Source organism: Perca fluviatilis, chromosome 6, assembly GCF_010015445.1.
Source record: "Perca fluviatilis chromosome 6, GENO_Pfluv_1.0, whole genome shotgun sequence".
NCBI classification, from domain to species: Eukaryota; Metazoa; Chordata; class Actinopteri; order Perciformes; family Percidae; genus Perca; species Perca fluviatilis.
The window spans coordinates 15563520-15579107 of NC_053117.1; the positions used below are offsets into that span (position 1 = coordinate 15563520).

Below are 15588 nucleotides of genomic sequence, written 5' to 3' on the forward strand. Positions count from 1 at the left end.
AGAGGAGGTGATTAACCTAATACTTATCTGATCACTTTCAGTTATTTGTACATTCACAGCAATTTATTTGTTTTATTTTTTTAAGAGCAGCAATGTGTGTACTTTCTTTATCCAGTGTTTCATATCTCAGGCTACAAAGAGGCAAATCCCCTCTAATATTTGTACCTGCAGACACATCATAATTAAGTTTCTAAAGGATGTTTGCTAAGAGGACATGGTTTTTAGGGATATTCTCCTAAAATATGGTGGAACAAAATAAGAATGCAAGGACAGCACTTGTAAAGATGCATACTCAATTATATGAAAGTATAACCAACTGTTTATTTACAGCAACAAATTCCTAGCAACTTAGTTGCATGGTAAAGAATTGAATCTTGGTCTAATAACCAAATGTGATTTAGTTAATACAATGTATATTCATTTGGAAAGCCTGACAACTGGCTCCCTAAACTAAATTCAGGAGATGGCATTAAGGCAAAGCTACACCATTGTTTTTACAATAAATGGTAACATTTAAAGGAAAGCAAATTGTGAAACATTAAAAGTTGCTGTAGTTTGTGTGAATAGTGCCACCATGTAGCCATTTACAAATGTTCCTTCAGTCTTGATCCATAGAAACATTTAGTTGCTCTTTAAACTTTTTGGGACAATTAAAGAGCCAACAAGTTGCTTAAAAACAGTTTTAAGTGAATGTCTTTAGCTAACTGGTCTGTTTAGGCCTTCCTCCTCTTCTTCATCACCACCATCTGGTTTGCATTTGTCTGAGTGAAACTCACCTATTCTCATGTTAAGCTGCACAATGTGGGCCCAGGACATCAGTGATAACCTGCTACCTTCACTAATGCTAATCACAATCCTGACCACATTCTAGACAATCCGACTGGAGCTGAGTGTAAAGAAAAAACTCAAATAAGGAAAAACAACATTCAATTCTGTTATTTTCACAGGATAACTGACTACTTCCACTACTCGCAATGTCTCTTATTGACTTAAAATATGGATGTGTTGCACATTACCTTTTTCACAATAACAAGGACTATGTGAACATGTAGATTTATTTTGATGTGAATAGTTGGTCAATATTTACACACATTTCACCTAGAAAAAAATTATACAAAGTGCATTTTATCAGAACTGTGAAGGTGTCAAATATAAGAGCTCATTAAAGAACAGTGACACAACTTTTTGGTGAAACTAAGAGGAAGCATGAGCTCACAACAGTCTCATAGGTGGAGACCAACACCAGTAAAGTAGCATGACAACCAGCATACATGGCATTGTCTGCTCAGCAGCATGGGTTAGGAAAGCTAAAGAAGACGAAACACAAAACCATTCACAGTACGTTAAGAACACAACAGTCACAGGGGACATCTTTATATTTGTAATACTTTAACATGATTTCATGATTATACTTACATACTCTTACTAAAGAACAGAAGAACATTTTCAAGGAAGGGCTTTTAGTTAACATAGTATTTGTACAGTGTGGTATTAGTACTTTTACTGAAGTTGGAGGATCTGAATACTTTCTCCAGCACTGAATAATACATGTATATATTTAGTGATCTCTGTACAGCCTCAGTTTCCATTGAGAACAATGGAACACAACCAAAAGTGATACTCATTATGCTGCTTGGATCGCTCATTAAAGTGAGAAAAAAAATGCATTATATATAGCTCACCAAAATTGGACAGTTGAAGACAGTAAAAATGTTGCCTGGCCTGATGAGTCTCAATTTCTGTTGAGACATTCAGATGGTAGAGTCAGAATATGGCGTAAAAAGAATGATAACATGGATCCGTCATGCTTTGTTACCACTGGGCAGGCTGGTGGTGGTGGCGTAATGGTGTGGGGGATGTTTTCTTGGTACACTTTAGGCCCCTTAGTTCCAATTGGGCATCGTTTAAATGCCACAGCCCACCTGAAAATTGTTTCTGATCATGTCCATCCCTTTATGACCACCATGTACCCATCCTCTGATGGCTACTTCCAGCAGGATAATGCACCATGTCACAAAGCTCGAATCATTTCAAATTGGTTTCTTGAACATGACAATGAGTTCACTGTACTAAAATAGCCCCCACAGTCACCTGATCTCAACCCAATAGAACATCTTTGGGATGTGGTGGAACGGGAGCTTCGTGCCCTGGATGTTCATCCCACAAATCTCCATCAACTGCAAGATGCTATCCTCTCAATATGGGCCAACATTTCTAAAGAATGCTTCCAGCACCTTGTTCAATCAATGCCACAAAGAATTAAGGCAGTTCTGAAGGCGAAAGGGGGTCAAACACGGCATTACTAAGGTGTTCCTAATAATCCTTTAGGTGAGTAATACTTGTGCTGTACAAAACAGGTAAGGACATAGATTACTTCCAGCAACACAAATGTTTCCAAACAACCCCTGAGATGTTTTACTAACATGCAGCCCAGAGAAGCATCTTCCAGCTTTAAACAAGTATTACTATTAAAGGTGACAATATCTATAAATATAGGAATTTGTAAATGAATGTGTTTAAAAGGAACAATCAAAGATGAGTTACAATAAAACAGACTTCATAAATAATACATAGTGGATTAGCCAAACATTTAACAACTCACTTAGGAGGACTTCTTTGACATTTTAGTAAATGATCTTATTTGCACAGCTTTCAAGTCTAATTACAGTCTGTTCAATACAGATCTATTTTAGCGATATGATAGTTAGCTTAGCACAAAGACTGGAAGCAAGGGGAAACTGTTAGCCTAGCTCCATCAAATAACTTTAAAACTCTTATTTATGCATATGTAGTATGCAGACATAGAAAATAAAACAGCAGTAGCTGACAATTTTAAAAGATTTACTGACCAACAAAAGCTGCATATTAAGAGTCCTGTCTTTAAACTGGACTATTCGGCTTCGCCATGTTTCGTAATTTAAAACAAGTCCACCTTACATTTGGATGGCTTGTGACTAGCTTGGTAGCTAACTAGCTAAAAAGACAGTTTGCAGTAGCTTGAGGGAGTGTTTTTTTGAGTTTTGATTACAGCCAGTGCTTCCGGTCTTTCTAAGCTAAAGCTAAACACGTATAGAGATAAAAAGGTATATAGATCTTCTCATCGAACTCTGAATTCCCCACGTCTGTTTTAGTGTCAGTCATGATACAGAATCAAAACTTAAGGTGTCTTTATAAACCACAACAGTTATTTTTAGTAAATATACACATATTAATAGTAAGCCCCTTTCACACATGCACTGCAACCCTGAACTTATCTAGACACTACCCGGAGGAGCTGTAAGCCCATGTGAAAATGCAAATGTCCGAATCAGTTTGACCAGACATTAAACAGACTTTACCATGCAGCCAGGGACGGACTGACAATCTGTGCGTTCTGGAAAAGTCCAGAAGTCCAGACAGCACAAAACAAGTCTAATAAAGCGATATTAACAGCCAACAGCAGGGGGCGCTAATACGATCACTTAATGTAGGCTATATGCTACGTGTAAAAGAAACTGAGGAAGAAGAGTAGGCCTACTAGTCTGGCTATCACCATTGACAGTCTGGTCATGATGAGGGACAGGAAGCAGAGTTAATTTCACATCAGCAAGAGATACTGGTAAGTGCTAGGAGCAGGACACATTATAATAGCTGGCTGCCTTTATCCCTATCTTAGCGAATTGCATAGTCAGCTATCAACATGGGTGTGCATCATGATTATGAAAATTATAGTGCCATTTAGTGCTGTCAAACTTAAAGTGTTGAATAATTTCTGTTAGGTTACTTAGAAATAAATCGCAGGTTGACTGCGATTTCACTCCGTTGTATATGAGAGGTTGTAGTGAGCTCACTTTTGCTGCCAGGCTCAAGACTATGGTATTGAATTAAACAAGGCAACATCAGGCATGCATTGGTACCACGTGCTAACAAACAGGGAAGGGGGCTAAAAAATTCACCAAATGTAACCAAAAGTTTAACCAAAAAATCCTAGCTTGTACTTTCTGTCTGTCTTCCATCAGAGTGCAGTTTTTCATTGTCATTCATATTTGCGTTTACTATTGTGGAACTGGCAAGACCTGGGGCCTGTTTCACAAAAGCAGAATTTATATATCCAGGATAACTGATAAAGCGAGGCTTGACCTAGTCTAATCTGTGCAGATTTCACAGATTTACTGATGCCAAAATGGAGAATATATGCATTGTACATACTTTATACAGAGTGAGCAGCAGCTTCTTGTGGAAGTATGATGACGTGAAACACATTATTTGTATAAAAAGAAAAGAAACACGGCCGCTGTAATAAAACAGCGAGAAAAAGAGCAGCAGACGATCACGGACCGACTGAATGTGTAAGTAGCCTAAACATATACATTAACTGACCACGGCTCTGAACTGAAACCGTCATAATCACGGATTAGGCTACTAATCATTTGCATAAATTAACAGTTGTACTCTTTGCCTTAAAAGTAAGCAGTAGATAATGTTACTCAGGAAATTTACCATGAAGATCAATTTTCTATAATGCTAGAATATGATGCATAAATATCTCTTTCACTCTGTTCCTCCCTCTCTCTCATGGGCTAAAATATAAATTTCCTAAGTCATATTAACTTCCACTGCTCGCTTTTAATGCAACAGAATGCAACTGTTCGTTTTGCAAATGACAAGTGACTCATTGAATGGTTTCAGTTAAGAGCAGTAGTTCATAAATGTATATTTTTAGACTATCATTCAGTCTGTCCGCTATTATCTTTTCTTTTTTTTTTTATAGATGACGAGTTTCCTTCTCTACATATTAAAGTGCCCATATTATGAAAAAATCACTTTTTCTGGGATTTGGGGTGTTCTTTTGTGACGTCACAGTCCGAAATGAGCTGGCTAACCACAACCGTTAGCTCGTTAGCATGCTAACCGTTAGCATTAGCATGCTACGTCGTTCTCAATAGCAAAGCACTGCTACAACACACACAAGTTCACCATAATCTACAAAAGAATTACTTACATGTGCGCCCTCATTTAGAAGTCTCCCAGCTAATCCTGCCTTGTAACTGACCAAAGTTGGAGAAATAGCCTCTTTTACTGTCTCTAGAGTTAGCTAGCTGACATGCTCTACATCTGAGCTACTGAGCATGTGCGAGTGCAATCAAAGATAGTACAGAAGAAGAAGATGAAAACAGGTCTCACTCTGTAGCTAAAACAGAAACCAGGTGAAAAAAGGATCTGCAGCAGTGAGAGAGAGCTGTGCAGTACAACAAAAATATGGTGTTTTTTGAAAATCAAACCATGTAAACCTATTCTGGTACAATCTTAAAATACAGTTATGAACCTGAAAATGAGCATAATATGGGCGCTTTAAATTCCTTGCTCCCTCATGAGCATATAAAATAAAGACACTGAAGAAATTGGACTCTAAAATCTAGAAACTATAAAGATAATTAAGTAATAAATTCCATGCACACCGTAAACATGAATGGAACAGAGTATATTCATCAGTTATTTCCCCCCAGCAATATATAAGGTCAAAAACCATTGAGGTGTCCTCTCCCTGTTGTTACATGAATGTACAGTAGCCTACATCACTAGGTAGTTACTGGTCCAGTGAACTAAGACTATAATTTGGGAGGATTGTACAATAAGAATATGTTCTTAAAATTGTACAATCCTCCCAAATTATAGTCCCAGTTTACTGGACAACACAAATTGTGTGCTAAGAATGCCAAATACAATGCAAACATGATCCGTATTGTTAAAGAATAAAAAAAAAAAATAATGTATCAACTAAAATAAATCAAGGTACATTGGTCAACTATAGAAATGTACAGCATTGTATGTATTGCCTTTAGTAACCGACTTCATATAAAACACATTTGAAATTTTATCAGCCTTTTCTTATCATCTCAACAGCTGCCGTAATATATCCATCAAACTTCTAACAACAATATGAACAGCAGTACATACAGCAATATAACCGTAACAATGACTGTCACATGAGTAATTATAAAAAAAAAAAATAATGGTCATAACTTTACATAATAACAGTACTTAAATGAACAGCAATATGCACCTGTTGAATTTTAATCCAGGCTGATAACAATAGGGTAAAACCACTGCTGGGTGATCAGAAAAGGCTGCAGGATTAAATAAATCCTGGCTGTTAGCCAGGTCAGGAGCAGGCTAGCTGCACAGAATAAATCTCCATGGTGATTTATGTGCCTCCGTTTTCGTGAAACCGAGTCAAGGCTAAATTCATCCAGGATAACTGGAATATCCCGGCTTAATCCCTTATCTTGGTTTTGTGAAACAAACAAAGATGATGTTTCTATCATGGGGCTAGCACATTATTGGAAGAATATAAACATCTGAGGGCAGGGTTCAAAATTAACTTTTCGTCCACCAGCCAAATGGCTAGTGAATGTTTAAATTTGACCAGCCACTCAATAGACTACCATTGTTTTTTTGGCTAGTAAGTGAAGCAAATCTACCAGCCACCAGCATTTGGTGTGTAGCTCGGGCTAATTTTGAACCCTGTCTGTGAAGAATGAGAGTGATTTACATGAAGACGCCAATGTGAATGAGAGACAACAAGATTCGGGAAGTTCTGTCGGTAAGGGCTGATGCCAAAATTGTCAAAAAATGTAATGAACGGAACTAGCCAGGTGCCACCCCTGGCCTAGATCAAACAGATTATTAAGTAAGAACGTTACATGTGTAAAAGGAAAACTCAAGACATTGTCCAGAGTTCATATGAGACAATGGCTTTACTGTCACATAGTGAACTGGGGTTTGAAAAAACCTACATAACATCCAGAGAACTGGATTAGTAGCCATATCATTTGATTTTTAGTCAGAAGTTCCCATTTCTACACACTTCAACAGACTATTTTTGTTTGTCTGTATGAGTCATATGGCTGTATTAATGTCTTTTCCCTGTGTGTCGATTTAATTTTTTCCTCAATAACTTTGTGTAATCTGAAGATGGAGACATCGATCTGTAATGTAGTCAATAAATGTAAACCTGCCACCTTTGTCGTTGGGCTGTCTGCAGTTTGTGAGTTTCTAACTCAGAAATATATAACATAATAGAAACAACAGAAACAACAGCAGCACAACCACAGCAAATGTCCATTTTCTTCTCTTATGATGGTACTCTTCTTGGAGCTTCCTGAGGCTGGTTTTCCCCTCCTCTAGGCTTTGTTTATCCTCTTGACGTATTCGTTCCCAGGTCTCCTTTCTTTCCTTATCCCAGGCATCTCGATCTCTCTTCGTCTCTTTTCTAAACAGCTCCAGCTTCCTCTCAGCGTTTTCCTTTAGCTCTCTTTCTAACTGAACGGTTTTCTCTGAAGCTTCCAATTTTCTTCTCCATTCCTGTCGCAGAGTTTCTTCTTGCTTTTTGCGTCTCCTCTCCTCTTCCTCCCGTTCTTTCTTTCTCTTCTCACGCTCCTTGTTGATGCATTCGTCTTTTTCCTGTAGCTGTTTTTCTCTCAGTTTCCTCTCCTCTTCTTTGATTTTGCTTTTCAGTGTTTTCAAGTCTTCCTCGTGTTTTCTCCGGAGGTCCTCATCCTTTCTCTTCATCTCTTCTTCCTTCTCTTTCAAGATGTTCTGCACTTGCATTTGTATGTATCCCTCTGTGTCGTCAGACATCTCATTGTTGTAGCAGCCGCCATTTTCCTTCACCATGGTCTCGATATTGGTCAGCAGCTCTCTGACTTGTGTGCGGTTTGTGTCATCTTTGTTGTTGAAGACCTGGTATCTCCCTCCACAGTCATTGATGAGTTTTTTGACAAAGCCATCACAGTTTTCGACATAACTCTCAAATAACTGATCCTCCAGATCATCTCCTCTGGTGAATATAATGATGATGAAATCTTCAGACTTCTTGCCAAAATATTTCTTGATCAGTTCCACAGAGTCTTTTTCCTCTTGTGTGAAGTTCCCAATCTGCAGCACCAGTAAGAACACATGAGGTCCGGGAGACAACATGCTGATGCATTTTTTTATTTCCTGCTGACCTTCATCATCAGACAAAGTCTTGTCGAACAAGTCGGGGGTGTTCACGACAACAACTGGCCGTCCCTCAATCTCTCCCGTTGCTTTCTTACAAGACTTTGTCGCTGGCTTCGGTGTGATTCTGGGTTTGAAGTGCTTTTCGCCCAAAATGGTGTTTGCTGTTGCACTCTTCCCACTGCCAGTCTTCCCAATCAGCACCATCCTGAGACACTCTCTGCTCTGACTCTCACCATCACCTCCTATGGCCGTCTTTTGTTTCACATCCTGCAGCTCAGCTTCAAGTCTTGAAACCTTCTCCATCTGAGCCTTGGTGAATATGTCCTTTGTGAAGCATCGGGATCCTTCAACTCTCGTCTTTTCAACAGCATCCAATAGCTCTGGGATCTGCTGCTGGTCCTTGATGTTGAGAACAACATATCTTCCTCCACAGCTCTGACAGAGCTCCTGGATGCCATTGTCTTTCTTTAGAAACTTAACAACAGCTGGAGCTGTAGGATCTGACTCCACAGTGAACAGAATCATGGTGAAGTGATTGACTCGAGAGCTGAAAGTGTTCTGGATGGTCTCTAACTCTCCCTTGTCTTCATCAGTGAGGGGACCCACAGGTAGGACCAGGATGAAGGCATGGACACCCTCAGGATCACAGAGGGAGATACACCTGAATGATTCCTCCATCACTTTCTCCTGACCTTCTCCATACAAGGCAGGCAGCTCCACCAGGGACACCCGACGTCCACACACCTCTCCCTGATGTTTAACACACTCTGATGGGTTGGAGACTGAATGGAGCTCTGTCTGACCTAAAATGGCCTTGGCTGCTGAAGTCTTCCCTGCTCCTCTCCTCCCACACAGAACCAGGTTTAAAGCTGGTCTGATGTGTCCAGATGTTGGTGTCATGATCAAACCTGCATCCTCAAATACATCACAGCTCACATGCTCTCCATTGTGTTCCGTTGCAGTTTGATTTAAACGTGTTAACAGCTCTGAAAGTTCAAGGTTCTTCTGCTTCAAGTATCTGTATCTACACATTTTGATCATGTCTTTTAATGACTGGTCTGGTTCATCTTTGTCTTTGAAAGCTGCGCTATCCTCTCTGGGTGTTGATATCAATATCAATGAATGGTCAAATGATTGATAACCGAAGAGTTTCAAGACTTGGCAGAGCTTCACTTTGTGTTTCTCAGTGAAGTCTTCAGGCTGTAGAACCAGCAGGAACACATGAAGGCCAGGATCAGAGAGTCTCCCACAGTTTTCTAAATGTTCTGTCAGTTTTTCTTCAGAGATGTTGGGGTGCAGCAGATCTGGAGTGTTGATCAGAACGATCCCTTTGTCCTTTAACTGTCCTCTTTCTCTCAGACAGCGGTCTGGTTCTTCCTCAGTGTTGAACACAGTCTCTCCCAGTATGAAGTTCCCCACTGAACTCCTCTCAGACCAGCTGTTCCCCAGCAGAACAACCCTCAGCTCTGACACTGAAAAGAAAACACTGAATTAGAATGATGAACTAGCACTGAACCTGATACAAGACCAATCTAACAGGATTATGATGAAACATAACTCTAACTGGTGGACCAGCAAAAAAACTGTCAGCCATCTAGACTTTGGACTCACCGCTGAGCTGTGTTGTCAAAGAGTCTCAACCCTTACATTACAGGCCTATCTCCAAGTTGCCTAGTATAGCAATGGCCAAAGTTATAGAAAGGAGTTGCTAAGCAGCATAAAACTGTATTCAACAAGCATATCATTTTGGACAGGTTTCAGTCTGGCTTCCATAGGAGGACTCAAAAGAAACCGCTATTTTCAGAGTCTCAAATTATATTTTTGACACATGGTGATGCAGGAGAGTATTTTCTGTTTGGTACTGTTGCATGTCGGTGCAGCTTTTGCCACTGTGAACCACAGTTTCCTAATCAACAGATGTAGGCAGTGGGTGCGTATCTCTGGGTCAGCCCTGCAGTGGTCCTCCTCCTATCTCTCTGATAGGAGTGGATGTTGGCAATAATGCCTCTTCATCTGAAACTTTTTGTGTTGTTCCCCAAAATCCTGTCCTTGGGCCCTTTTAGTGCCCATAGTGATTTATGGGCACTAAAAATGTGTCATTTGTATCTGAAAGTGAGCTCATTCATGGGCTTCACCTGCAAATATGCTGCAGTTTTGTGGGTTTAGTAGCACAGCTGCTGAAGTAGTTGCTGCTCTGACAACAGCTCCAGACAAACTGAAGAATAACTAACATAACACTTAACAAGTCAGATCAGTTGAACTCACTGGAAGGGGGAAGAATGGGACAGCTGCTGCTGTGGCTCAGAGATCTCAGAATGTTTCCTTGGGTAAGAAAACAGAAAAATAACATTTCAGAAAATCAAACCTCAGTCAACTCAACATTTCAGATTTCTTTTTAATGTTGAATCAGTAGGAAAAATGACAGACACTTGCAATATTATTATTGATCAGTGGTTCCTTTTAGGATTTTTTTTTAGCAGTGGGGGCAGGTCCGAACAATTAATGCAGTGTAACTACTTCAGCATTTAAATAATGCACCTAAAATACAACCATTCTCCGACATGCACTCTAACAATGCAGCCCTATTTCTGATACCGTGGGGGGCAGAAATGTTTCCGTGGTCAAATCAACATAGAGGAAACACTGTTGATATTCAAATGATGTTCAATGTATTAAACATGTATTGTGTTTATCATATTAAAAAAGGCATGTGATACAGTTTGACTTTGTGCCACAGCAAACATTATATTCTTTCAATTCTGTGCCCAATGTCCAAACTCTTCCACTGATGTGTAAATAACAGTAGGTTAACTATGATCAGCATTATTTATCTTAGCTGTTAGCATTTGTAGAATTTGTTTGCACTTTAAGTTAAACCATATGGTTAATATTAACACCACAGAGGTACGACCATAGCAATGGAATAAACATACCGGTACATACATTTTATTTCTATGGGTAGGACATTATGAGTGGGACTGACATCATCGTCTAACTTTCCACCAGAAAAAGTCTAAGTATCCTTAAATATATTTCTCACATATCTGTATATTAAAAGAGTTATTTGTGGCTATTATCATTGCTGCTGTCCACAGGTTGTGATGCTATCCCTTCCTAACAGGACTACATTGTGAAAGATGAAGAATAGTAGGAGTAGTAGAATTAACTAAAACAAACTACCAGCTGCAGTTTTGTTGAACGTACTTATTCAATACTCTTTATTATTATTTTCAAAAATACTCATCTTGACAATAAATAGTGGAAGTTTGTCATCACAATGATAGGTTGTCCATTTTAGCTACATCGTATCTCACTGTTCTGTAATCTGATGGAACCCAAATGATCCTGCTGACAGTTTTCAGTCTCCATTTGGCTGCTAAGCTAACGTTAGCTAAGGTTAAAGTTAAAAAGACTTCCAGACTATTAACGCTCTGGAGGTCCAGATTCACAGCTATTAATAGACACTGTAAGATAGATACCAGATACTGTGAGATACTATATATTTTGTTAGTTAGATAGACAGATAGTTCCAAATTCACAGCTATTAACATGATAGAAAGATAGATACTGTAGATACATTTAGATAGAGTTTGTGTTCCTATTAGATGGAGCCCTGACCCAAAAGAAAAAATACTGATATCTACTTGCCTCTAACACTGCAAGTTAGTAATTATTATTAGTGACATTAATTCAATATTGTACTGGGATGTTGGTTTTGCTTTATTTAATATTGAAAAAGTAGGCTACAACCTGAAAGCAGTGGCAGTAATGGATTAAGACCTATCATCAAATATTTAATCCTGTGTCTCCATCTAGTGGTATAGATGTGGTCCTAATACTGACATAGGAGACAACCTTTTGCCTGCTAAAAGGGATTTAACATAAAATATAGTACCTCTGAAAAAATGAATAGAGTAAATGCATATTTCTGCTGTAAATCTGACTGTACTCACCAGATGCTGCCATACTGTCACTATGCTGGAAACAATAGAAGAAGATCAGCTGGAGACCAACAGTTGGTTTTATAACCCTTCAAACACAAAATAACAAAATGGTTAAAAAAGAAACCTGTCTCCAGGACACTTTTAACACGTTTGTGCTTGTCTCAGGTAGTAACATGGGTTATCTATGTTGCTATTATGTTATCTATGCCAAAGATTGACTGCGGCCTTTAGGTGTCTGAACTTTATATTCCGATATCCGTTTTTGTTGCACAATCCTAGCCCCGGGTGTGACAGACTTTGAACATTATCAGGCTACAATATAAATCTAGACTTGACTTCCTCCATATTCTTTTATACAACCTAATGGGCTGCTTTCATTGTAACATACAGGAGAAGATGTATTTGAATTATAAGTATTTACAGGGTAGATTATTTCTCTGGTGTGTTATTTTTTTATGTTTCAATTTGTATGTTTCTTTTTGTGCCCACACGACAAATCAGTTGTCCCTTGATGATAGTACAGATTCATTGATGAATCCTGTCAGGATTGATGAGGCCTGTAAGATGTCTTTCCTTCAATCACTTCTGTATTTTAAAAATATTTGCAGGGCTTGGGGAGTGATAATCAATAATCAGTAAAACAAACAAATACATGCACGCTGCACACTTTTTACATTCTATAATAGACATAACTGACAACATTTCAACCACAGATGATCTTCATCAAGAGAAGAAGAGTGTGAGTACATGTATAGAGAGTATATAGACAATATATGATCACAGGATTAGACAATTAATAAATCAACTTTGAGGAATAGGCCCAGTCCTCGAATGGTCTTATGATTTCTAAAGTAGTATAATAATCAGCATTATATTCTTACAAACAATCCCTTTAACATGACTTGTTTAGCTGTGTCAGTCTTATAGTATCACTTAGGCTAGCAGCAGTAATATTTTTAGTAGGTTATAGACAGTAGGCTACAGAGAAGTAAAGCCTCAGTAGTTTTTCCTACAGTAGACGTCATCAATAAGGGCTTAATTCTCCCTCGTTTGTTTTCTCTGCGGTGGAGGTCACTTTACAGTAAAACAGAACGAGCTTTATTGAAATGCTGTAGATCTTTAAAATCACAAACTGACCAAATCTTCAGACATATCGGTTATTCTAAAAAACGTTTTTTTTCTAAATAAAATAAGCAGATTCAGTCTGCACGTCATTTATTTCCGGTTAAAGTTTTTCCCACATTGAGCCGAAACATCTGTCAGTCTACCCTGCTATGTAGCCTATACGAGTATAGGGATATTTATTCAAGGCTTTCTTATTTAATTATGATTTTTGTAACCGCTTTTACCGCTGTTTAACAAGCTGTCCTGTAAGAGGCCCACCCTTCCTTCACCCTACAGTAAGCTGCCTGACAATCATCAACAACCAGATTAATTACTTTGTAGACGCTTGATATTATAATAATATCAATGTTTTTAGTTTTTTTTCTGATTACCAACACGGAGTTTGTTCATCTGTCTGTATTTAGTTTGGTAGTTTACTCACCAGCTGACTGTTGCTGCGTCATGACTCCACTCTGATGAAAGTGAAAGTAAAGAAAGTTCACAACTACAAAAGTTTTACAATTTTTTTTTCAACTATTCATATGTACTTCAAAATACTCAAAATTAGCTCAAAACAAGCACGTTTAAAAACAAAAATGAAGGCAGTCTATTTCAACCAAATATCTATCTAAATAAGTATCTTGATTTTGATTTCATACCTTTACAGGATCTAAGGTTTATCCGGCTTCACTAGTTGGTGTTAGAGCTCCACCTGCTGGACAACACCGTAAAACTCACAAAAGAGGTGTAATGTATTCCTAAAAAAAAACAACAACCATGAACTGAAAGATGATGATTGTGATGATACAGATGGTGGACAACAAAAACAGAGACTATTAAAAATATAGTGACTTTGTAAGGCTGATAATCAAGCTTTTCTGTCAGTTGTCGGATCAGTGTTTCTTTTGGAGGCTTAGGTTTGCTGTAATGTTAAGTATATCTATCTGAAAACACAGGCCGTTTGGGATGGTTGCAGTTGTTATTAACAGCACAAAGAAACAGCCATAGGCTACTTTTGTAGATGATAAAGATAAAATTGACCTTTTGTTGTTGTAAAAAAACAAAACAAATATTTTTAAGTAGTTCATATGCAATTGTATTTGTAAGTGCATTACTGACAATATGTCCTTACTGGCCAAGAAAACATTTTGTCGTGGAACTTTTCAGTGATAATAGTGAAAGAAGTAGATCATGTAGTAATACACACAAATACCCACATTAGTAAGTAACCTTTTTGATTAGATTAAAATATAATAAATAAATAATAAATGTAACTAAGTTTAACTACCTTGCATATTGTTGGGTTGTCATGTTTTATATTCTCATGAGTATGTGAAATGTAATCTGTAACGTAAGTAGTGTTTACATAAGTAACGTAAGTAGTTTTATAATGTCTGATAAAAAAAAAACCATTGAGTTCATCCCTTTTTTATACAGTGAACTCTGTAAACTTAACAATGTATGTATTTAGGGCTGTGAATTTTTTTATTTTTATAAAACCTTTATTTATTCAGGGAAGGTTCACTGAGAGGCAACCTCTCTTTTGCAGGTACACCCTGATCACACATTCATACCTGGAAGCTGCCCAGTACAACCACAGTCTGATCTGCTGGCCACTGAGCAACTACACCGCAGCGGTTGGGGTTAAGGGCCTTGCTCAAGGGCACCTCAGTAGTGGTAATGAGGGAGGGACAAGGGACTCATTCACTTTCCCCACCCAGATTTTATCCTGTCGGTCTGGGGATTGAACCGATTACCTCCTGGTCTCAAGCTCTGTTCTTTAACCTTTATGCCACCCCTGATGTTCATTCATTTAGAATACACTGCAGGGGAAAACACAGCACTGTTTTGGATAACTGCAGTTTTAACAGCACAAAGGGAATATCCATACTTCTGTCGATGTGCACATTTTAGTTTGAAAGATCATTCCGAAGTAGTTTATATTTTTTTGAACCTTAAATCATACACCATATGTTAGTTTAGACTTAAGAATCAGATGACAAACCTGTGTGCCTGTTCTGTATTGTTCCATCTTAATAGTCCGTGCTAAGGTGTACAAAGATCAGTTGGAGTATTTTGACTTTGACCTCAATGTGAAGAAGCTAACACTACGGTATAAAACAAATAATCATTCTTGTCGATTCAGTTTTTAGTTCTGTTTAGTTTATTTATATAAACAAGAGGATACATTTTCATGTGCAGTATGTAAAGATCATAAAAACACCAACAACTTGTAAAATCATGTCACTTATCAAAAAGAAATCAAGATGAGAAACATTTACATTTAATGACAAAACTGAATATACAACACAATAATGGATATGTCCAAAAATAAAAATGTATATTCATGCAGAAAGAATGAATTATGAAAAATCCATCAGTCTATCTTCAAAATCTAACTGGAACTGGACTTTGAACACCAATTTAAAATAAGTAAGTTAAATGTACTTGGATAACATGTGCTATAATAGTTTTCAGGAGAAAAACATTCTCATATTCTGTCCAGTTTGGCTTCCATTTTTGTTTTTGTATTGTCTTTGTTGTTTATTTTGGAGAA

General features: G+C 38.0%; 1 protein-coding gene across 1 annotated transcript; it reads right to left on the reverse strand.

Annotated features, from left to right (window-relative positions):
- Positions 1–6179: 6179 nt before the first annotated feature.
- Positions 6180–13735, reverse strand: LOC120560851 (GTPase IMAP family member 8-like). The gene is made up of 5 exons (XM_039803731.1): positions 13691–13735; positions 13474–13504; positions 11937–12013; positions 10249–10305; positions 6180–9455 (listed from the first exon to the last, which is right to left on the reverse strand). The coding sequence occupies exons 3-5, from the start codon at positions 11947–11949 to the stop codon at positions 7036–7038; spliced, it is 2490 nt and encodes an 829-aa protein (XP_039659665.1). The 5' UTR covers positions 11950–12013; positions 13474–13504; positions 13691–13735; the 3' UTR covers positions 6180–7035.
- Positions 13736–15588: the final 1853 nt, after the last annotated feature.

Bases quoted from the DNA above. Each gene is read 5' to 3' on its own strand.
- LOC120560851 (XM_039803731.1), bottom strand. The intron at 9,456-10,248 runs GTGAGTTCAACT...TTTTCTTTTCAG, and splicing joins TCCCATTCTTCCCCCTTCCA to TGTCAGAGCTGAGGGTTGTT.